The sequence below is a fragment of the Rattus norvegicus genome, chromosome X (genome assembly GCF_036323735.1).
Source record: "Rattus norvegicus strain BN/NHsdMcwi chromosome X, GRCr8, whole genome shotgun sequence".
Lineage (NCBI taxonomy): Eukaryota > Metazoa > Chordata > Mammalia > Rodentia > Muridae > Rattus > Rattus norvegicus.
Genome location: NC_086039.1, coordinates 112,718,954 through 112,740,777, shown reverse-complemented (window position 1 = coordinate 112,740,777; position 21,824 = coordinate 112,718,954). Strand labels below are relative to the sequence as shown.

Genomic DNA, 21,824 nt, shown 5'->3' with positions numbered 1-21,824 from the left:
CCGTCAGGAATACAAAGGCAGTATGTGTTTAAAGTTAACAAATACTGTATACATAATTTAATAACAAGACAAACTCATTACACAATGGTTTACATTTTTTAAGGATAATCATCAAATTATGCTGCATAAATTGGTAATGGAATATAAGGCAAGGCAACAACTTCTAAGTTTGAAGTAATAAAAGCATCCAAGAAAAAACTTTGCCAGAAGTTGTGTGCCTCAAAACCCGTGAAATCCCAGACCCATGTTCTCAAACAAGATGTATCACTACAAGGGTTGGGGATTTAGCTCAGTGGTAGAGCGATTGCCTAGCAAGCACAAGGCCCTGGGTTCGGTCCCCAGCTCCAAAAAAAAAAAAAGAAAAGAAAAGAAAAAAGAAAAAAAAAGATGTATCAATACATTCTACAACACTCTTTATGGACTCCTTAGTGAACCAGTGACAGATGAATCCACTTGCTATGAGTTATGAAGTTTAGAAATGTTGGGACATACATTCAAACGTGGCAGAGAATGGTTACTTTTTTATGTAGCACAAAGTAACCATTCTGACATTTGAAATGTTATTTATATACATGTTTTGTTGCAACCAAAGGTTATGTTTTGTTGCTATGTGTCTAATGAGCAAAGTCCTTGGAACAAACTAAGCCCCAGAGGACTGGGTCGATAGAAAACTTGTTTGGATACACAAAAGGCAGAAGGGTAAAAGAGATGATGAAATGTGTCTCACAGAGAGGCAGAGACAAGCATGCTTTAGAGAAGACAGTACAAGCGAGTGCTAAGACATGACAAATGTAGATTTACAAAAACTAGAGTAAATAGCCTAAGTTTCATGAGAAAGTTAAAAGAAATAACAGAAAAAAAAAGTCATGCTCCAAAGTGTGTCTATTGTTCTCTTAGCCCATATGTTTAAAATCTGTTTTACAAGACCTTCAATAAACCTTGACTCTGCATTAAAAATAGCAGGGTTGAGAAAGGGAAGAAAGACAAAAGAACGTATGTGCTGTGAAAGCAAGAAGCATACTATTGAGGTGGGAGAGTACCCAGGTCAGAGACAGCAGAGGACAGAAGAGAAGAAGCAAATTACAAGGACCAACAAAAATAAATTATGTTTGAAAATGCCATGAAGAAACTCAATACTTACCAAGCTAACTAAAATAATTAACTTTTTTAATTAAAAAATTAAAAAAAACACTAAAATACAACCTGAATAGGAATATTCTCAGGAGAAAAGAACAAGAAATACTCAGTACGAACTGCAATGGGGAGGAAATCAAATAGCATTTCAAGTGGCCTAACAACTACTCATCACCAATTCAAGCTATAAATTCACTCTTTTGTAACCACAATGTCAGGGGAAACATGTTGAAACAATCAAACATCTGGTACTCTCTTTGTTGCAAAAAGAAAACTCCACTCATTTTGGCAATTTTAAATGCTAGTTTTTATTTACTGCAAATTGTGCAAAGGATACTGTAATACTGTGCAGTAGGACAGTTCTGTAAATCCAGTATTAAACAATACCATATGGTGAGAAATGGAAAGCAGAACACCATGTGCCTTCAAAACTGCTTAATATCAGATTGCAATTCAGTTCTGACAATTCTGAAAGAAACCTGAAAAGGTCTCATTTAATATAAACAAATACCCAGGAGCACAGGCTGAATGCTTTGTCTCTTAAATGTTTTGAAAAATGGAAATCACACTAACTTTAAATAATTGATTAAGATGTATCATATAAGAAAATAGCTTCTATGTTTTCCTTCCTTTTATCAATTGGCACCATCAGTTAATACAATTTTAATAAGCTAGCTAACAGGAAGCTGCCTCCAATGAACTTGCCCATTATAGGGACCAGTGGTACATTCATTGCAATTTTCTTATTCATAACAAAAAGTAGTATGTCTTTGTTTTAAAGAAATATTTTACTTCAAAAGTAAAATAATTTTAAAGATAGAGTGAACATTCTTTTCAACTAAACCACTTAAGAACTAATGTAAGACATTTATGAACCATAACAGTAAAAATGGCAGCAAAAGTATTTGATGTTGCCAAATCTTAATTCTGAGGTGTATACTGAGGTGAGTTAGGTAGAATCATATAGCCAATTGGCCCGGGATTTATAGCACCATGGATTTGTGTAGAAGCACCATATGCTGCACCAACTGGATGCCACATGGCAATACTGGAATAATCTGATGCAACAGGCATGTAGGAATCAAAACCTGACAAAGGAGATCCATAGGGATCTGCCATTACTGGATAGTAGACTGCTCCTTGAGGGACAGGTACAGCATCAGCAATGGGAAAAGTATCTGAAAGGAAGAAGAGATATAGTATATAACTCTCCTATAAAATTTCACTAAATGTGAACGAATATTCTGGCATGAAAAAGTAAATGTATCATTAATTGTCAAAAAGACACCAGGGCATGCCAGCAAGACTACTCAACAGGTAGGGGCACTTGCGGCCAACTGACATTGACTCCAGTAACCTACAGAGTAGAAAGAGAAAACTGACTCCTTCCTTGGGTTGTCCTGAGTGCTACATGTGAAACCATGGTGTGTACATGCAGAGTCAAACACATTTACACACACACACACACACAAACACACACACACACACATCTAATTAAAATATTTTTTAAAGTTCACAGAGACATTTATATGCATTTGCTGCTCTTCCAGAGAGCCTGGATTCAATGCCCAACACCTACGTGGTGGCGCATAACCATCTGTAACCGCAGTTCATGAGGATCCACCAACACCCTCTTCTGAACTCTTCAGGCAAAATGACCATACACACAAAAATAAATTTTGAAAAATCTAAGTAACTGCCAAGTATGAATATTTTAATTCTGGGTTGTTTTTGTTGTTCTTTTGATTCAAAGTCTCTCTACATAGCCCTGGTTATCCTGGAATTCGCTCTGTAGACCAGGCTGGCCTTGAACTCAGTAATCTGCCTGCCTCTGTCTCCTGAGTTCTGGGATTAAAGAAGTGTGCCACCATTAAAGTAGTGTTCTGGCATGAACATTTTAGATATAAAGAATATTATTTACAAGAGCTTAGCATAAGAGGGTCTAACTTCCAAATTAAAAAGTATCAAAATATGTGTTTATACATACAAATAAATCAGACGTCAGTAACATCTGTTGGTAACTCGAAATTCAATACTTTCAGTGAGTTAAAAGATGACATAAAAAACATTTCTTGAACTCATTGAAAGTTTCAGAACACTGGGGAAGCTGTTAAAAGCTCTTGATTACAAGCTCACATTTGTAAAAGCTCCAATTTTTATTTCAAATCTAGAATTTTCTTTCACTGTAAAACTTGCTTTCTTCTCCTCATGACAGGCCCACATTCTCATGTGAAAAAATGTTGGTCAGGCCAACAGTATTTGTCTATCATTCTTTCAAGTTAAAAAATATGTTGTGTTAGCAGTCTACTAATAACTCAATAAAACCAATAATTTTCCTTAAGTTAATATGGAAACTTTCCTATTGTTGTGGCATACACAGCAGGACTTGCCAAAGGAGGAAACAGGAGGATCTTGAGAGTTTGAGACCTTATTTTAAAATGATGGAATATACCTTTTTAATCCCAGCACTTAAGGCAGAGAGGGAGGCAGGCACAGATCTCTGTAAGTTCAAGGCCAGCCTGGTCTACAAAGTTAGTTTCAGGAAAGCCAGCATTATTATTACACGGTTAAACACTGTCTCAAAAAACCAAAATAAGCATAAAAATCCTCAGCTTTGCATTTAAAAGAGACTGAAGAGATGGCTCAGCAGTTCTGGGCATTGGCTGCTCTGCGCTTCTAGAGGCCATGAGTTCTATTACAACTTTCTATAATGGGATCTAATGCCATCTTCTGGTGTACAGGCCTATATGTAGACATTAATATCATAAAATACATAAACAAACCCTTAAAAAAAATCAAACTTCATTTATAAAGTGTTTTTATGAGTAGCTCCTGTATTTATCATGAAGAAAAGGAAATATGATTAGCAAGAAAAAAACAAACAAAAAATCCTCAATACTATACAGAGTATAGCACTAATGAGCATACTGCTCTACTAGCACATTGTGGGGCCAGTGCCAAGATATGGTGCCAGCAGTACCTTGAATGCAAATGACATAACGTCAATGTGGTAGTTTAAATAAGAATGCTCCCCATGTGGTTATATATTTGAATAGTTGGTAGAACTATTTGGGAAGGATTAGGAGGTGTACCCATGTTGGAGGAGGGATGTCAGTGGGGTGGGATGGGGTGGGCTTTGAGATTTCAAAAGCCCAGGCCATTTCCAGTTAAAGCTCTTTAGAGCTAGTACACTTCCCTCCCCCTCACTTGCACATTCCCTCCCTCTCATTCAGCAAACACAACTCAGCCCACCTCATGCTTGTGTTATCAGATGCCATTCATGTCTGCCTTACTGTCATGCTCCCTACCACGATGTTCAAGCACTAACGCTCTAGAACTGTGAGCAAGCTCCCAATAAACTCTTTCTTCTCTAAGTTGCCTTGGTCATGGTGTCTCTTCACAATAAAAAAGTAACTGAGAAAGTCAAAGAATGAAATGGAGTGTAACTTGGTGGCAGAACACTTGCATAAAATGTATGAGGCCCTGTCTATAATCCCCAGTAGCGCAGAGACAGAACAAATAAAATCTTTGCAGTGTTTGGAATACTACTGGCCTCCTGCAAGGATCTTTTCAAAGAACCCCAAGGATCACAAAACATCTACATATTACATTTTCAGAACTGATAGTCTAAATGCATATGAACTTATTGAAATATCTGAAGACTATAATTATATTAGGCACAAAAAAAATCCAGCTGAGGTTTTTGCTGGCAATCTCCTTAAATACTCACCATTTGTTGATATATCTGTGTGTGCACCATCTGCTCTTGCCACATCGCTGTACACAGGAGGAACGCTTTGGTCTACCAGGGGTTGCTCAGTACAATCTGGATAACCCTCTCCATGAAGCTGTTGTTGTTGTTGCTGCTGCTGCTGCTGTTGCTGCTGCTGCTGTTGCTGCTGCTGCTGCTGCTGTTGCTGCTGCTGTTGCTGCTGCTGTTGCTGCTGCTGTTGCTGCTGCTGTTGTTGTTGTTGCTGCTGCTGCTGCTGCTGCTGCTGCTGCTGCTGCTGCTGCTGCTGCACATGTGGCATATAGACCATGGAATGCCAATAGTTGTGATGATAGCACTGGAGCAAGAAAAGGTAACAAGTAAAAACTTGCAAAAGTTTCTTATCTATTCTTAAAGTAGGGTAATTTCTCGCTTAAAGAAATCAGGTGTCAATTCTCAGGTGTTATAACTAGAACTTTAAGATCTCTTGCACCACTTATACTTCATATTTATATCTAGGGATGCATTTAGAAAATCATATTAAGGAAATCAAACATAAAAAGTTTTGTGTTCAAACATGTCACTTGTAGCATTATTTTTAAAGTAAAAACTACTACAAACCTATGTATTCAAACATATAGAGCTGTGAAAATTGTTAAGAATCCATTGAAGAATACCACACAAGCAAAAAAGCCATGCTTTTTATGAAATATTTAAAGACAAAAAGTGGTCTGGAGACGTAGCTCAGCAGTTAAGAGCACTGACTACTCTTCCAGACGTCCAGCAACTACACATGGGTTCCCAATCATCTATAACAGGATCCAATGTCCTTTTCTGGCATGCAGTTGTACATACAGAGCACTTACATAAATAAAATACATAAATCTGTAAAAAAGACAAAAACGGGGACTGGGGATTTAGCTCAGTGGTAGAGCGCTTACCTAGGAAGCGCAAGGCCCTGGGTTCGGTCCCCAGCTCCGAAAAAAAGAACCAAAAAAAAAAAAAAAAAACGCTACTCATGTTGAGTTAAATGGTTATAAATTTCATATGATCCATATTTTATACTATATATACTATAATGAACTACTATATATACTAATAATGAACAGTATTAGTTTTTATATAACAAAGTAAAAAACTATTAATTAAGCTGTCTAGTATTTATGTACTAGTATTCTTGTGACATAAAGAGTAGATATTCTTGTAGATGTTATAGTCTTGTGGATTATAAATCAAAGTTTCCAAAAACTCTTAGTACACTTTTAAGAAGATAATATCAGGGTTGGGGATTTAGCTCAGTAGTAGAGCGCTTGCCTAGCAAGCGCAAGGCCCTGGGTTCAGTTCCCAGCTCTGAAAAAAAGAAAAAAAAAGATAATATCAAAGAATAGATACCTACCCCACTCCTCTTAAATGTCTCTTATATAGAAAAGAAAGTTTTCTGCTCATGTCCAAGGTTTCAGGGAAATGATTGCAATGTACTACACCAACTACTTGAACCAAGAGATCAACAGTTTAATATCATTTGCTAAATATTCATCTGCATCATTCTTTGTCGGGAAATATGCTATATACTGTTATAGTTTATATTAGTTACAAGTGAAGTGTATTTAAGAGGGAAAATGATCCCAATTCCACAAAGCAAAACACCTATCAACGGTATCAAGATGTATGCTAATACCTACATGTCTCAAACTCAGGGAAGAATTTGGCAAGAATCCAAAGTTGGTGCTTTAAAAAGTTATTTCAATATCTTTGAACTAGGTCTGATTAATTTCACATAAATTATAGAAATCTCTATAAGCTATTAAAAGCAAACAGTAAAGAATTCATTCTGAGTATATAACACTGAAGGGCTGGTATATAATGTTAAATATGAAGCCTAATCTAATATATATGATATTGTGCTGTTTAAAACCCAGTCCCCATTCTCTTATTTAACAGTATTTTATAATAACCAAAGTGAATCATGCTAATGTATAAGACCGACATAATCTTCAGAGACCTCTTGAGAGTAACAAGACCTTGTAGACATTCACAGTATTCTTGGCTTTTAAAGTTCAGGAGTCTTGATTTCTTAAAACATTATCATTTGAATAGAATTTAGCAAAAATAATTTTATATTATCCCTACCTGCAATCCCAGATTGAAATAGTACTGCAAAACTTTTGTATCTAAAACAAAAAAAATGTATGAGACTGACATAAGCAATTTGAATTATCACTTAAAAGCTATATAGACACAGTCACCTCACACACTATCACTACTCTCAAGGGTTTTAAAGGACTTTTTTCACTTGGCATAGCTAAGATTATTTTGAGACAAGGTTTTTAATCACCCAATACAAGTATCATTTCTTACTATTAGACAGATGTTACTAGAATTCCATTCTGTTACTACTAAGCTAGAAAAGACATTTTCTTGCTTGTTTCAAGATGGAAATTTCACTACAACCATACCTCAGTGACTAGCACTACTACATTGTACAAAGCGCCGCTCTGCTAAAGCGGAGGAAGGGATGCTCACTGAGAAAGCAGGCAGAATATGTAACAAGTCATCTTGTTGTGATTTATCTTAACACACTCCCACCAGAAGTCTAAGTAAGCAAGGCAGTGCAAATGAGTTAAAGCCTAAGATGATCAAACTTCTCCAACCATAGAACTCAACTCAAATAGTTCATAATTAACCAAAATTAGATGTACAGAAGAGGAAAAGTTCATAGCACTCCTGTTTTGTATGTATTATTTTAATGTTTGGAATGAACCACAAGGCACTGAAAACACTAAATGAGAATTCTACCACTGAGCAAACTCCTCAGCCCCATTCTCAGTATTTGAATTGCAGCCACGAGTGTTTTTAACTGACTGAGACTGACCTGGGTCCACGCCTATTTTTATTATTACTATATCCCAAGTACCACTCACTAACAGATGAATTTCTGGAAAAGGTTTAAGTCAAAGCCTCCCCACGGAAATACATTTTTTGCCATGTTGTAGGAATCATTTTATGTTAATATATAGGGATATAAAACCAGATGTTCAAGCTAAAGAATATGAGAAAAGCAGGAAGTAAAATTTGTGGTACACACAAACATCACAACAAAAACAAATGTTTATGACAGTATCGCTAACAGTCAAAAGGTAGAATCAACCAAAATCTCCATGAATTGATAGGTAATAAATGTGGCACAAACATAGAGCAATTATTCAACTATAAACAGAGTAAAGTGTTGGTACCTATTATAAGAAAAGGATGAGCCTTAAAGACATGCTATTACTCACAAAGGCCAAGATCTGGAACCAGCCTAAATATGTATTGATAGATGAATAGATAAAAAAAGGGAAAAGTCACATATATACACAATGGTTTTTATTCAGCCATAAAAAATAAAATTATGACAACTATTGGATAGCACTACAGATCATGTGAAATAAGCCAGACTCAGACAAATATTTCCTTTCATATGACTCTACTTTTACATTTTTTGAAATTTTTTTTCCTTTTGGTTTTTCAAGTCAGGGCTTCTCTATGTAGTCCTGGCTTGTCCTGGAACACTCTCATGTAGACCAGGCTGGCCTCAACTCAAGAGATCCACCTGCCTCTACCTCCTGAGTGCTGGGATTAAAGGCATGCACCACCATGCCTGGCTTGGAACCTTTTAAGGGGGTAGTGCCTGTCAGTCATGTATGCCAAGAGTAACATCCTAATGGCAACTGTATTTGATATACTAAAAGGACAAAACTGGAAAATGAAACATCAATGGTATTTGGATGACAAATTACCATATTTTGTCTCATGTGAATCTAGATTTAACTATACATAACTACATGTAAATGTATATAAAACACATAAAAGCAAAAGGGAACTAACTAGAAAAAAGTAACCAGTGGGTACATCAAGTATGAGGAATGATAATGGTAATGTGGTCAAAGTACAATGATTCACAGAAAAAAATGTCATAACGAAATCCATTCTACTACATGGTATGATGATAAAAAAGCTCTTGTTCTAGCCTGACAAAATCCCACATAGAAAAAAAAAACGGGTACATATGGAATCCCATCACTAGCTTAGGAGCTATTAGCATTGATAGCGTCTAGAAGTAGGAATTTCCTTTAATGATGTGACCTGTGATGGCTGAACACACACCACAACAGACTCCAATCTCAAGAGTATCTGGGCAGCACACACTGGATTCTATGGGAAAAGGGAAACAAGTCACAATTGTGTAGAAAAGGATGGAAGGGAAGAACTTGAGGGGGGTGAGTACGTTCAAAAAATTTTTATGAAAATCTCAAATAGCTTATAAATTTTTAAAAAACAGAACAAACTGGAATATTCAAATAGTAATATAAAAAAAGCACTAATTTAAAGATCATTGAACACTTATGCTCAGTTTCAGGAGCATTCTACAAGTTACACACTGTATTGGCTACATTTATATAAAAATCTTAAGCAGGTAAAAGTACTGTATTGTAAAAAACAAAAAACAAGGAAAAAAACAGACCAGTGATGGTATCTAGGGGAAAATGTGCATGGGCCAAGGGAAAGACAAGGAGGTGACATAAATAAACAAAAATATGTGCTATGTAGGTAGGAAAAAATAAGTCCAAGCCCCAGAAGTCATGTAAAAAGTCCTGGGCACGGTGGTGCACAGTTCTCCCCTTAAGCACTGGAAAAGCTGGGGTAGGAATTGGGTTAGCAAACTGGAGAGCCTAGCCTACTTGCCAGTTCATAGGCAATGAGATCCCATCTCAAGAAAAAAACAATGTCTGAGAAACCACACTGAGGTTGTTTCTCTGGCCTGTACATACACAAATATGGACATACAGAAAAGTATGTTTTTTTAAAAGCAGAAAACTTTAATGAAAAAACAAGTGTGAAAGAATAATAATAATACTTTATAATTTAATTGGAAAAGGGTTACTTACATAGGTAACTTTTGATTTTATGTGTTGTAATCAATTATATCTTTCAATACATGAATACAATGTACAATAATTAAATCACTGTAAAGTAATGAAATATGTTTAAATAAACATATCCCCTACTATATTCATCATTTCCTTTTGGTGAGAACATTCAAAATCTTTTCTTAGTTATTTTGAAATATATGATATATACATCCTATTGTACAAGTATAACACCAAAACATACTTCTCATATATAATAATATATATATAATTCTGTACCTAATGACCAATCTTCCCTTACTTCTATACTCTTCTCAACCTTTAACAATTACAATCTTAGTCTGAATTTCTATGAGATAAGAAGCATGTTTTCACATATCACAAGTAAGTTGAGAGACAGAGTCTTTCTGTACCTGGCTTATTTTATCAAAAACTATGTATGTTCTTTATATTCATTTACAAAGGACAGGATTTTGTCTTTTATGTAGGTGAATAGTATTCCACTGTGTATATATACTCATATTTATTATTATCCATTATGGTTGGGGAGCTCTAATATATACAATTTACCTTTAAAGCCATCAAAAACAAGGTAGGTTAATTTCTAGTCAGAAGGATAAAAGGAACAATGAGCAAATATGTGATAAAACAATGTAGTTGAATATTAAACAACACAATCTTCCTGGCAATTATTAATTTTTTTAAAAAAATTAGCACTGTTTATCTGAGTCTTTTCACAGTAAACTGCTAGAAAATAGAAAACCTGCATTCTTTGATGGATGACTACTACTTGGGCACAAAAGGTTGACAGAATAAAGGACTCAGGATTTAGATATTAGGTTAATTAGGTAGAAACAACAATAATACTTACAAAATATGAAACCAAGAAGAGGAATAAATGTTTGTATTGACTGGTGAAAGACAAGAGGGAAAAGATGAGGAATTTCATTAGAGACCTTTAAGTTTGAAAGTTAAAAAGCTAAGTGAAAATGCCTAGTAAGTCACCAAAATTTCCAAGTAATGCTAAGTAGATTTAGAATAGACTAAGAAGACATACTATATGGAAAAAGATCAAAACAACAGACCTGGAGAAAATCTAGGTGACTAGTTCAGCTGCTGGAAAGAACTCGGAAAAAAAAAGCACAGATCAGAAAAAAATCAGGAAAAGCAAGAAAACTATAATAAGCAAGCTGCTAATGACTTACAATTCTCTTCGAGTAATACAGCTAAACTCGGGCAACAAAAAACTTCCAATGGAAAAAAATCACTGCTGATTGTTTAAGAAAGTAAGAATACAAGGTTTATCTCCAAAGCAGATCAGATGAATAGAAGCTTTCTCTATTTCCTCCAAATTCAGTTGGTATACCAACCAAGTATTAAAAAGGTTAACAATTTCATACACTTCAGGAACGACACAGAAGAAAATGTTTAATATTAAATCCCAATTTAAAATAAAATACTTGAGAAAAAAACAAAGCTACTCATTTGTAAATTTCTTTCGGGAAAGACATGTAGCTACAAAAGAGGAGCAGAGGAAGAGTCATGACTCGATCCAACTATCTACTAGTCATCTATGCAGAAGATACTTGCAGTTGCTCCCTTTGTTAGTCACCTTGAATTATATCCTCAAATTACTCTCATTTGGTTCTGTACCCATCAACCACGTGGAAGCCATCTCAAGTCTAAATAACCCGGATCAAATCTCAAAATAAACTACCTTGGGGGAGATCACTTCCACTTGGATCATAGGAATAAGGCGGCGGCGGTGGTGGAAGAGGAAACCCTGAAGCATCTCCTGCTTCAAGAGGAGTGGCAGGAGGAGGAGGCAATGGAGGTGGCAGTGGTAGTGGTGCTGCCACCGGTGTTGCCACTGGTGGTGCTGCTGCTGCTGAAGGCTGAAGATAGGCTAGAGCAATAAAAATAGGAAAATTATTAGGGATAGGATGGCAATAATTAACAAAGAAATAAAACAAGAAATAGCAATGCACAGCTATTGTCCCTTATAAGTAGTAGCTGACCTGCTTTTTTTTTCATCCCCAGTATAATCACAGAACACTGAATTCTCATGGATTGACTTAAAAACAAACACTTGGAGGGAGGTTGGTTACCCAGTGCAAATTCAAAGATGTTTCCAGCAACCTATCACTCTGGGTCAAATCATTAAGACAGAAGTCAAGAAACAAAATTGAACACAATAGAGATTTTAACAACCTTACACATTCTCCTGGCACCTTCGGGAGAACATAAGCAATTTTAAATCATGAATTTCCAGTTTTAAGGAGACACAAAATCTAAAAAATGGGCTAAATACAATATTTTATCCCTGTAATGTCCTATATTCATTACTAACTTTATTTAAAATTATACATCTAGGAGTTTCAGTTTTAATACAAAGTTAAAATGTATTTGTTTGCATATTAAACCCCTAGGATAATAAACTGTTTCCAACCTAGTAAAAATAGCTATATTCATGTAATATATTACTTAAAATGTGATATTTTGACAGATGTTAAATAACACAACCCTTGGAATTTAACTAGAAAATTTTAGTCAATTTTTAAAATGATGTACTAAACTATAAAGTTGTGCTATCTACATGATAATTTTAACACTAAAAGCCATAAACAGTTTCATCTCATTATTCAATATAGCATTAAATTCAGAGCTCTAACACAGAGTTGAGCTTACAAACCACAAGCTGAATTTGTTACTCTGGAAATTTAGCCAGAACAAATATACTTTGCCTTCATTCACAAGCAACACTAATAGTACAACTACATGCTAATAGTAATAGGACATATATCTACAGATGACACCAAAGCAAAAATAAATTCATAAACAGCTTTTCTTTTTGGGGGATGGGAGGGATAAAGAAGCAATCCTCTCTTGATTTAATGTTGCTTACATAAGAGCACACTTGAGAAAAGTGCACAGAACTGGACAAGAGAAGGTGAAATTTATTAAAGCTAAACTACATAAAAAACTTTAACAACTTACATAACTCCTTTGGAGTTGTTTTATATATTAGAAATGTGTGTTTTTATAGTTTTAGCAAAGTCATTTAATTATCACAGTAACTACTAATGCTTGAATGTTTCTGTAAGCATGGCTTTTCCAAAAAAGTTATTTTCCATATCTCTTTTAAACTAATACTCAAAATAAATCATACTAGGTTTTTGGATGTGGAAGAACAAGACTAGCTGCCTAGCTAGGCAAGGCAGAAGGATCTCAAATTCAAGGCCTGCCTGAGCTACAGAGTAAGCTCAGGACCAGCCTAGGCAATATAGTGAGACTTTACTGTAGACTTAAATGTGGAAAGACAGCTAGGGATGGCTTAGGACTAAGTGCTTGAGTAGCACGCACAAGGCCCAAGGTTTAATGGACAGTGCCAAGAAAATGAAATCAGATCAGTTAGCCAGAAACAAATATGAATATGCTCACTAGGTAAAAGCCAACTACTAGACCTAGAGGTAACAAAATAGTCACAAACCCAAGAGAATCAAATTTAAAGAAATTAGAGTGCTATTCTCCTCTAATTGGCATTCCTTATAAATGCGTACTACAATAAACACTTTTTTTTTCCTCTAGTATACAGCCATGGCTAACCTGAAACTAACCTGAAATTCAAGATGGGTAATGTATGTATATATGTGTGTGGGTGTGTGTGGGTGTGTGTGTGGGTGTCTGTGTCTGTGTCTGTGTGTGTGTCTGTGTCTTTCTGAGAGGGGACAGAGAACAACTATCAGTAGTTCGTTCTCTTCTCCCAACTCAGACCACCATGCTTGGTAGAAAACACCTTTACTTAGCCACTGAGCAATCTTAAGAGTCACAGGGTTAAGTATTGTAATGATTCAATCTATCTGAAGTATGAATATCCTTTACTTAGCTGTGATTTCAATTCTTTAAGCTCAGACCTCTGCTGAAAGCAAACAAGCAATGCTTTGCCATATTTAGTGGCAAAGTAGTCAAGCCAGGGTCCCAAAATGACATTTCTAATGAAAGAGTCCCCTCATAATCATTTATTACATGTTCTTGTTCTGAGCACTGTGCAATGCATTTTATCTACAAATAAAACTAACACAGAAAATAAATGTACTGTCTGGCTTAATGATTTAAGACGGTATACTCCCTAGAAGTAAAACTGTCAGCCACTCTAAGAGCCACTTTCAGTTCTGCCTTGTCACAGCCCCTTTCACTTCCACATGATTAACAATAATATTCACTCTAGTACTAATCATTTCAGTATGGTTTTCACCTCAATTTTCCTACCCACAGTTCAAACATTTTTCTAGTATACTACTGCCAAAATTTGAAAAAAAATACCTAATTAATGCATATTGGTGTTCGCCTACATGTGTCTGTGCACCACATGTATATCAAGTACCCTCAAAGGCCAGAAGAGCATCAGATCTCCTTGGAGTTACAAATGGTTGTGAGTCATCATGTGGGTGCTAGGAATCAAACCCAGGTCCGCTAGAAGAGCAGTGAGTGCCATTAACCATTAAATCATCTCTCTAGTTGCCCATTAAAACTTTTTGATGGTACAAATATTCTCCATGCTATTGATTCAGTAGCTACTAGTCACATGGGGCTTTATGATCATCTGGCTTTATTTAGTGGCAACTAATTCAAATTGTCACATACAGATTATCATTATACATGTCTCACTATACACCTCTAGATAATACTTCAAGAATGGTTCATAAGAAAAATACTGAGTCTAACACACTACCTGTTATGCTTGAAAATCTCTCTAGCAGATTAGAAAATCTTGGTTCACAGGTCCTTCAAGTATTTTTTTACATTTGTTTGTTTTGTAGGGAGATTTACTGTATAAAATGAGAACTACTTCTATGTCAATCCTTAAGTAATAAAAGGTAATTCATGGGCTGAGCAAGAAGGCTCAGTAGGTACTAGAAATGGCTGTACAAAGCTAGTGACATAGTTTGAACCCTGAAATTCACATAAAAGTGGAATCAACTCCAGAGTTCCCTGCAGCCTCTGCCCCATATACACAGTAAAAAAAGTTACAAAACTAAAAGTTGTAGGACTAGTACAAGTTCTATTAACTATCCACTGAGTAGCAAAGGGCAGGTATAAAATCTTATCAGAGCCCTATTACAAAAACAAAAGGAAAAAAATCAGAATTTAAGTAAGCTGACTCTCATTCCTCAGTGATAGAACACTTTTAAGTAAAATTAACATATCTATTTCTTTAAATTACAATACTACCTAGTAACTAGAATAACATACTCATAAATAGAAAAAGATTTCCAAATAATATAAACACCAATAACCCACCTGGACTGTCTTGTGGGAGTGGAGGTACAAAGACAGGTTGTATGGCATTCTGTGAGGAAACATCAGAGGTACTAATAGCTTGATTATCTCCTGCACAGTTAGAAATGACTGTGACTGGAACTGGAACTGGAACATGGCTGGCCCAAGAAACTGCAATTGCTGCAGAATTTTCCAACACCTATAAGTGGAAGAAAGATTGGAATTCTTACGTTTAGTTTCTCAAACCATATTTGTTTCTTCCCCTCAACTTAACTTCAGGAAATTATAATTTCTCTATTGACAAAACATTGAGAAGTCAATCTTCAAGCAAACCATGTATAAATTTACTTCTTTTGCAGATCTCTGACTACATTGAGAGCTATGTTTCTTTAAGATAACACATTGATTAATATCAAAACCATAAAGCCATCAAGTTGTGCATAAAGGAAAGTTTCCCTGCAATTCCTGTTCTTTATTTGTCTAGCTGCTGTGTTCCTAAAATTCGAACAGAATTCTGAGCCTCCATGGCTTTGTAATATATATTCATTTCCACTTATATTTACCCACAAAAATATTTAAGTCAAAGAGATATTTTTGTATTTAGGTCAAACTAAATGAGGCTTTTTTTTATTAAGATGCAAAATTCTTCAAGAGAACCCAGTACTTTCTCAGGGCATATGTTATATACAAATGGGTGTAAATATAACACAAATTCAGAACAAATAAGATTTTTAAACACCATCTTCAGTGGCAGCTTTCATTTCTGACTACTTGCAATATCACTCTTACCCAGTCCAATTATCTGAAATTACAAAATCATGAAATCCTACTAGACGCTGGTTAATCTTTTCATTGTTTGACCTCTTTGCATATTAAAGAGCCATAATCACTACTCCTGAAAATGTTCTCATCCCAAAGTATCAATACTTTTCCTCTTTCCTCAACTGTTACTTCTCATTTTCAAAAATGTGATGATCAAGTAGGTGTATTTTAATCTTGGTCACATATTTTTTTCCTTTTCAGCTACCTTTATAAACGTAAACTCCCAATTTATGTTTCAGTAAACAAGAGACTTGGAAAGTAATTCACTGTTGACTGACAAGTTCACAGGAGATCATAAAATAGTCTCTGAAACAGTACTTAATTGATTTGAAAAAAAGTATTAATCACTGTGCCAGATAACAGAAGGCATAGTAATACTTAGTGAAATATAAGCAGCTGCTCGAAATTATGATGAAGGCAAAACAATTCATTTTCTTCTATTTAGCTCACTGTAAATAACTGATAGCACTATGAAGATTACCTTTTGGGGATAGTTGTATGAGGTAACTGTGTCTTGAGGCACAGAACATGGTCCATTGTCCTGAAGAGACTTGAACAGATAAAGAAATATAATTGAATAAAGGGGAAGGAAGAAACCAAAAGGAATTTTCACTCTTTCCTAACCTCTATCTTAAGTCCTCTAGTCTCATCCCCAGCCCTGTAGCAGCCTGTTCAGAGGTGGCTTCCCTTCCACACTATCCCCAACCCTAAGGACTACATAAAGACTTGATGTGGTCCCAGCTTTCCTCCTTCCTGTGGACTCTCTCACCCATCACCAACCTATTCCCATTCTTTTCTGTCAGTCCCAATACCTTGGAACACTTTTTCCCTGGTACCCCCAGTGGTTAAAATCTGACAGGGACTAAGGTAGGTAATTCCCACTATCCCTCCTGTTCTTCATTACTATCTCCCCATTCCAGTCAGGCTGCTTATGGGTTCCTCCTCCTACCTCAACTCCATTCACTGGAGACTCCAACTCAGATCCAAACCCTTTTATCCCGGCCTCTTCAAATTATTCTTTGCCTTAACCTCAACCTATTGGTAAGATTTCCTAGTCCCAACATACACCCAACTAACTTCCTAAGAATCTAATCTGTTGATGTGAACAGGATCCTTTGTCTCTTTCCTAAAGCCCTTCTGAGCCTTTATCCCTAGTGTACCCTTCTCCTCTATTCTTCTCAGCCACCTGTCAACCCACAGAAGCACTCAACAGCACAAAATCCACAGCTACCATACTTTTCTACCCAGAAAAGGCAAAAGAAACTAAGAAATGGAATGGCTACCCAACAAAGATAAGACCTTATTATATCAACACCTAGAATCACCAACCCCGGTTGACTAGACAGTAGCAGAAAACCACAAAAACTAACAGTCAGGACAATATGCCTCCACCAGAACCCTACTGTAAGACCTAAGAGATGCAATATAGCTGAAGCAGAAGATAAGGACTTCAAAACAGCTATTACAAATGGAAGCTAGTACAAATGTTAATTATTATGAATGTAATAGCTATTATGTTCAAGAACCTTAAGAGGACATGAATAAAATCCCTAAAACACATAGTAAAATCAAATAATGAAAGCAATTCAACAAAAATAGATAAAAGAAATAGGATTGCCAAGAAAGCCTCAAACTAAGATAAAACTGGAAAAAAAATTAGTAAATTGAAAACCTCAGAGCACAGCAAACAAGACAGAAAAGAAAATCTCAAGCATGGAAAACGGGGTAGAAGAAATGGATACCTCAGTCAAAGAAAATATTAAGTCAAAAGCTCCAGGTACAAAACATCTGGAAAGTCTGGGAAATTATAAAACGACCACATCTATGGTTAATAATAGAGAACAGAAATGAAACCCAGGTCAAAGACACAAAATATTTTCAATAAAATCATATAGACCACCAAATAGAGTGAGAAAGAGTGAGAGTGTGAGACAGAGAGAAAGAGGGCGAGCGAGCGAGCGAGCGAGCGAGCGAGAGAGAGAGAGAGAGAGAGAGAGCACCGCTCTTTTAAAGTTAAAGCAAGGTCAGATAAACAATTTAAACAAACTCATAACCCCTAGTGAAATAGAAGCAGTAACTAAGTCTTCCAAAAAACAACAAAAATACCCAGGGTGAGACAAATTAAGTACAGAATTAACTAAGTCTTCCAAAAAACAACAAAAATACCCAGGGTGAGACAAATTAAGTACAGAATTATATGAGACCTTCAAAAAATGCTAATATTCCAAAATTTTCTCTGCAAAATAGAAACTTAGGGAACACTGCCTAAATTCTTTTTAAAAGGTCACAATTAACCTTATACAGAAACCACAAAAAGACTCAAGAAAAAATTATATAGGCCAATTTCCCTTATGAACCTGAATACAAACATTCTCAATAAAATACTTGCAAACTGAATGCAAGAACACATAAAAGATATCATAGACCTCAATGAAATAAGTTTCATCCCAGAGATCCAAGAATGGTTCAACATATAAGATAAATAGATAAGTGTAATTCATCATATAAACACTCAAAGAAAAAAACCACATGATCATCTCATTAGATGCAAAAAAAAGGCCTTTAACAAAATCCAACACCCCTCCATGACAAGTCTTATAGAGAGCCCTGATTTCTACCTAAGTCAACATCAACTTAAACGGAGAGAAACTCATCACAATTCTACTAAAAATCAAGAACAAGACAAGGCTGCCCATTTCCCATGTCTATTTAATATGGTTGTTGAAATCTTAGCTAGAAGAGTAAAACAACTATAAATCAAGAGGCTAGAAATAGGAAAGGAAGAAGTCAAAATGTCTTTATTTACAGATAATATGTTTTATACATAAATAAGATTAAAAACTCCACAAATCTACAGGGGGTAAACACTTTAAGAAAAGTAACAGGATAGAAATGCAAATCAGAACTACTTTCAGATTTCCTCTTACACCATTTAGAATGGCCAAGATGAACTGATAAGCTTAAGGCATAAGAAGACACTCACCAACAGCTGGTGGGACTACAAACTTATACAGCCACTATGGAAATCAGTGTAGTGGTTCCTCAGGAAGTGGGAATCCATCTACTTCAAGATCCAGCTTCACTCACAGAACTCTACATATACCAAAGAACTCTAAATCCTAGTCAGAGACATTTACTCATTCATGTTCAATGATGCCCTATCCATAATAGACAGCTATTTCAAATAGACTAGATATCCATCAACAGATAAATGGATGATGAAAATGTGGCACATTTACAAAATGAACTATTTATTATCCAGCTGTTTAAAAACAGTGAAGTCAAGCTGGTCTCTCCAGCTGGCTCAGCGATTAAGAGCACTGACTGCTCTTCCAGAGGTCCTGAGTTCAATTCCCAGCAACCACATGGTGGCTCACAACCATCTGTAATGAGATCTGATGTCCTCTTCTGGTGTGTCTGAAGACAGCTACAGTGCACTCACATACATAGAATAAATAAATCCTTTAAAAAGAAAACAGTGAAGTTGGGAAAATTTACAGGTTAAAAATGGAGCTAGAGGGGTTGGGGATTTAGCTCAGTGGTAGAACGCTTGCCTAGGAAGCGCAAGGCCCTGGGTTCGGTCCCCAGCTCCGAAAAAAAGAACCAAAAAAAAAAAAATGGAGCTAGAAAAAAATTATCCTGAATGAGGTATCTGAGACCCAAAAAGTATGGTTGTATACTTTTCTATTTGCATGCTAGCCTTTCAGCCTTTGATAGGTACACTATAGTCCTTATAGCAACAAGTTAGAAATAGAATAAGGGACTGGAAGGAGGGGAGACTCTTCGAGGAATGGGAATTAAAATTCAATTACGGAAAGACAAGAACAAGATTAAATGGTAAGGGAGAGGAGTAAGAGGAGGATAATAAGAAGAAAGAGATTACAGGGATAAACAACTAATGCTAATTATCATGTGAGGGCTTATATGGAAACCGACTAGAGTAGAAGCTTCTTAAAATACGTACATATATGAAAGAAATCCAAATGTAGTCACCAAATAACAGATGAGAGAGAGCCCCAAATAGTTATCCTTCTGGACCATCTGAAACCTCCAGTGAGGAATGGAGTACACATCTAGTTAAGTGACTAGTCAAAGGGGTCCCATGGAAATTCCCAAAGTAAGCCTATCACAAAGGCTAATGTTTGCTCTCCACAAAGTAATGGTTAGGCATTATTGAAGGCAACACCTACATCACTGAACATGGAGAAGTTGAGCTGGTGCCTAACTAAAGCCTTCAGTTCTACTGCCTGGTGTTCTATTATAGGCTACCAGAGGAAAAAAGTAACCACCAACCCATATTCAAAGCCTTCCCTCTACAATGATGAGCAGCCCATGTGATAAGTTGGTCAATAGTGAGTGGCACAATGAACATTGCAGAGTGACCAACCGTAACTGGAGTTAAAACTCTAATTTTCTTACAATTGTATTAACTTGGCTACAAAATTATTAAGAGCTCTGTAAACATTGTGATGTCTGTTTCAAAATAAGAGTTGAAATAACGGCTGGAGAGATGGCTCAGCAGTTAAGAGCACCCGACTACTCTTCCAGAGGTCCTGAGTTCAATTCCCAGCAACCACATGGTGGCTCACAACCATCTGTAAAGAGAACCGATGCTCTCTTCTGGTGTGTCTGAAGACAGCTACAGTGTACTTATATATAATAAATGAATAAATCTTTAAAAAAAAGAGTTGAAATAAGAAAGATCTCATATTTGGATGAAATTATATTTCAGGGAAAAGTTTCTCAAGGTATGGATCCTACATCAGCACTTGATATAAATACTAAGAGTACTTGCAATCAAGTAGGAAGAATAAAACAAAGCAAATCTAAGTAGTCTATCTACAGAAAAGAATTATCAACATGGCTGGTATATAAAATCTTAATAAATAAACCTCTTAACTAAAAAACACATAAGCTATAAATAAAATCTGTGCAAGTATAACAAAATAATTCTTGGGTCTCAAATTTCCTTCAGGATGTAGGACATGCACATGATATGTCACTTGTTTTTAATCTTGGCACTCAGAGAGAAAGGCAAGCAGGTCTGAGTTCAAGGATAGATAGCCTGGTTTACAGTGAGTTTCACGACAACCAGAGCTATGTGGTGAGACTAAAATAAACAAACAAAAATGAAAACAATGTAGGATGCAAAAGTCACTCACTTTCTAAGAATTCTTTAAGTCCTACTTTTAAATAAGGAAACTAACATTGATGGTTTTATTTCTTACTACTATCCAAGAATTTCCAACTTTCTGCTTTCTAGATCAAGAGAAGAAGTTAGGCTCTTCAGTAGGATCTGCTTTTGGCAAGTGAAAGGAAAAAGAAAATGGTCAGTGTCCTTTCCAGTGCCAGAACACCATTTACTACTTTTTAGTTTCTGCCTTGCAATTCTGAATGAAGGCCACATCAAAGTCCCTAAGCAAGCTCTCCTACAGGGCTCCACTGTGCCCTTACTATAAAGTATATGAGCTATTCATATTTGTTATTATTAAATACCTACCAGGTTAGCTGTAGATACAGTTGTGGTATACACACTGGAAGTTTCATAGCCTTGTTCTAGAGGATATAGCCAAAGCAAAAAAAAAAAAGAGCATTCTTTTTAGTTTGAAATTCCATAAATAATGAAGATTATCAAATTAAATCTAATCTCACTGACCTGAAGAATAAAGATAATCTCCATGATATCCTCCTAGAACAGAGAAACATGGACAGAGATCTTTTTAACATGACACAGCAGAACTGTCAGGAATTGCTTTTTCTTGAGTTTTATGGGCAAATACTCACAACTAAAATACATATCTGGTTGAAAGTGATTTGAGCTTCCCTATTAGTCAACACAAGACAAGGTAAGCTGTCAAAAGTAGAAGTTTCTGCCCAAATTTCCCTTAGGTGTCAAGAATATTTTCTTCAATGTATGTACTAGAGATAATGTTTTAACTATCTCTTTAAATAAACTCACTCGAAATACC

The 21,824-nt window shown here is 35.8% G+C and overlaps 1 protein-coding gene across 4 annotated transcripts in view; it reads right to left on the bottom strand.

Moving 5' to 3' along the window:
• Window positions 1–21,824, bottom strand: part of Alg13 (ALG13, UDP-N-acetylglucosaminyltransferase subunit) — a 61,910-nt gene that overhangs the window by 24,147 nt on the left and 15,939 nt on the right. For 2 of the 4 annotated variants that reach the window (XM_039100316.2, XM_039100317.2), the window contains 10 exons: window positions 21,512–21,544; window positions 21,356–21,411; window positions 16,337–16,405; window positions 15,055–15,232; window positions 11,471–11,659; window positions 10,625–10,664; window positions 8,122–8,144; window positions 6,974–7,014; window positions 4,865–5,201; window positions 1,418–2,312 (listed from right to left, as the gene is read on the bottom strand). In XM_039100316.2, the coding sequence (XP_038956244.1) occupies window positions 2,056–2,312; window positions 4,865–5,201; window positions 6,974–7,014; window positions 8,122–8,144; window positions 10,625–10,664; window positions 11,471–11,659; window positions 15,055–15,232; window positions 16,337–16,405; window positions 21,356–21,411; window positions 21,512–21,544 (1,223 nt within the window). In that variant the 3' untranslated portion in view covers window positions 1,418–2,055. Of the gene's footprint in view, window positions 1–1,417; window positions 2,313–4,864; window positions 5,202–6,973; window positions 7,015–8,121; window positions 8,145–10,624; window positions 10,665–11,470; window positions 11,660–15,054; window positions 15,233–16,336; window positions 16,406–21,355; window positions 21,412–21,511; window positions 21,545–21,824 lie in introns of those variants that run through there. The other 2 variants (XR_005498315.2, XM_063280472.1) reach the window with 2 other exon arrangements.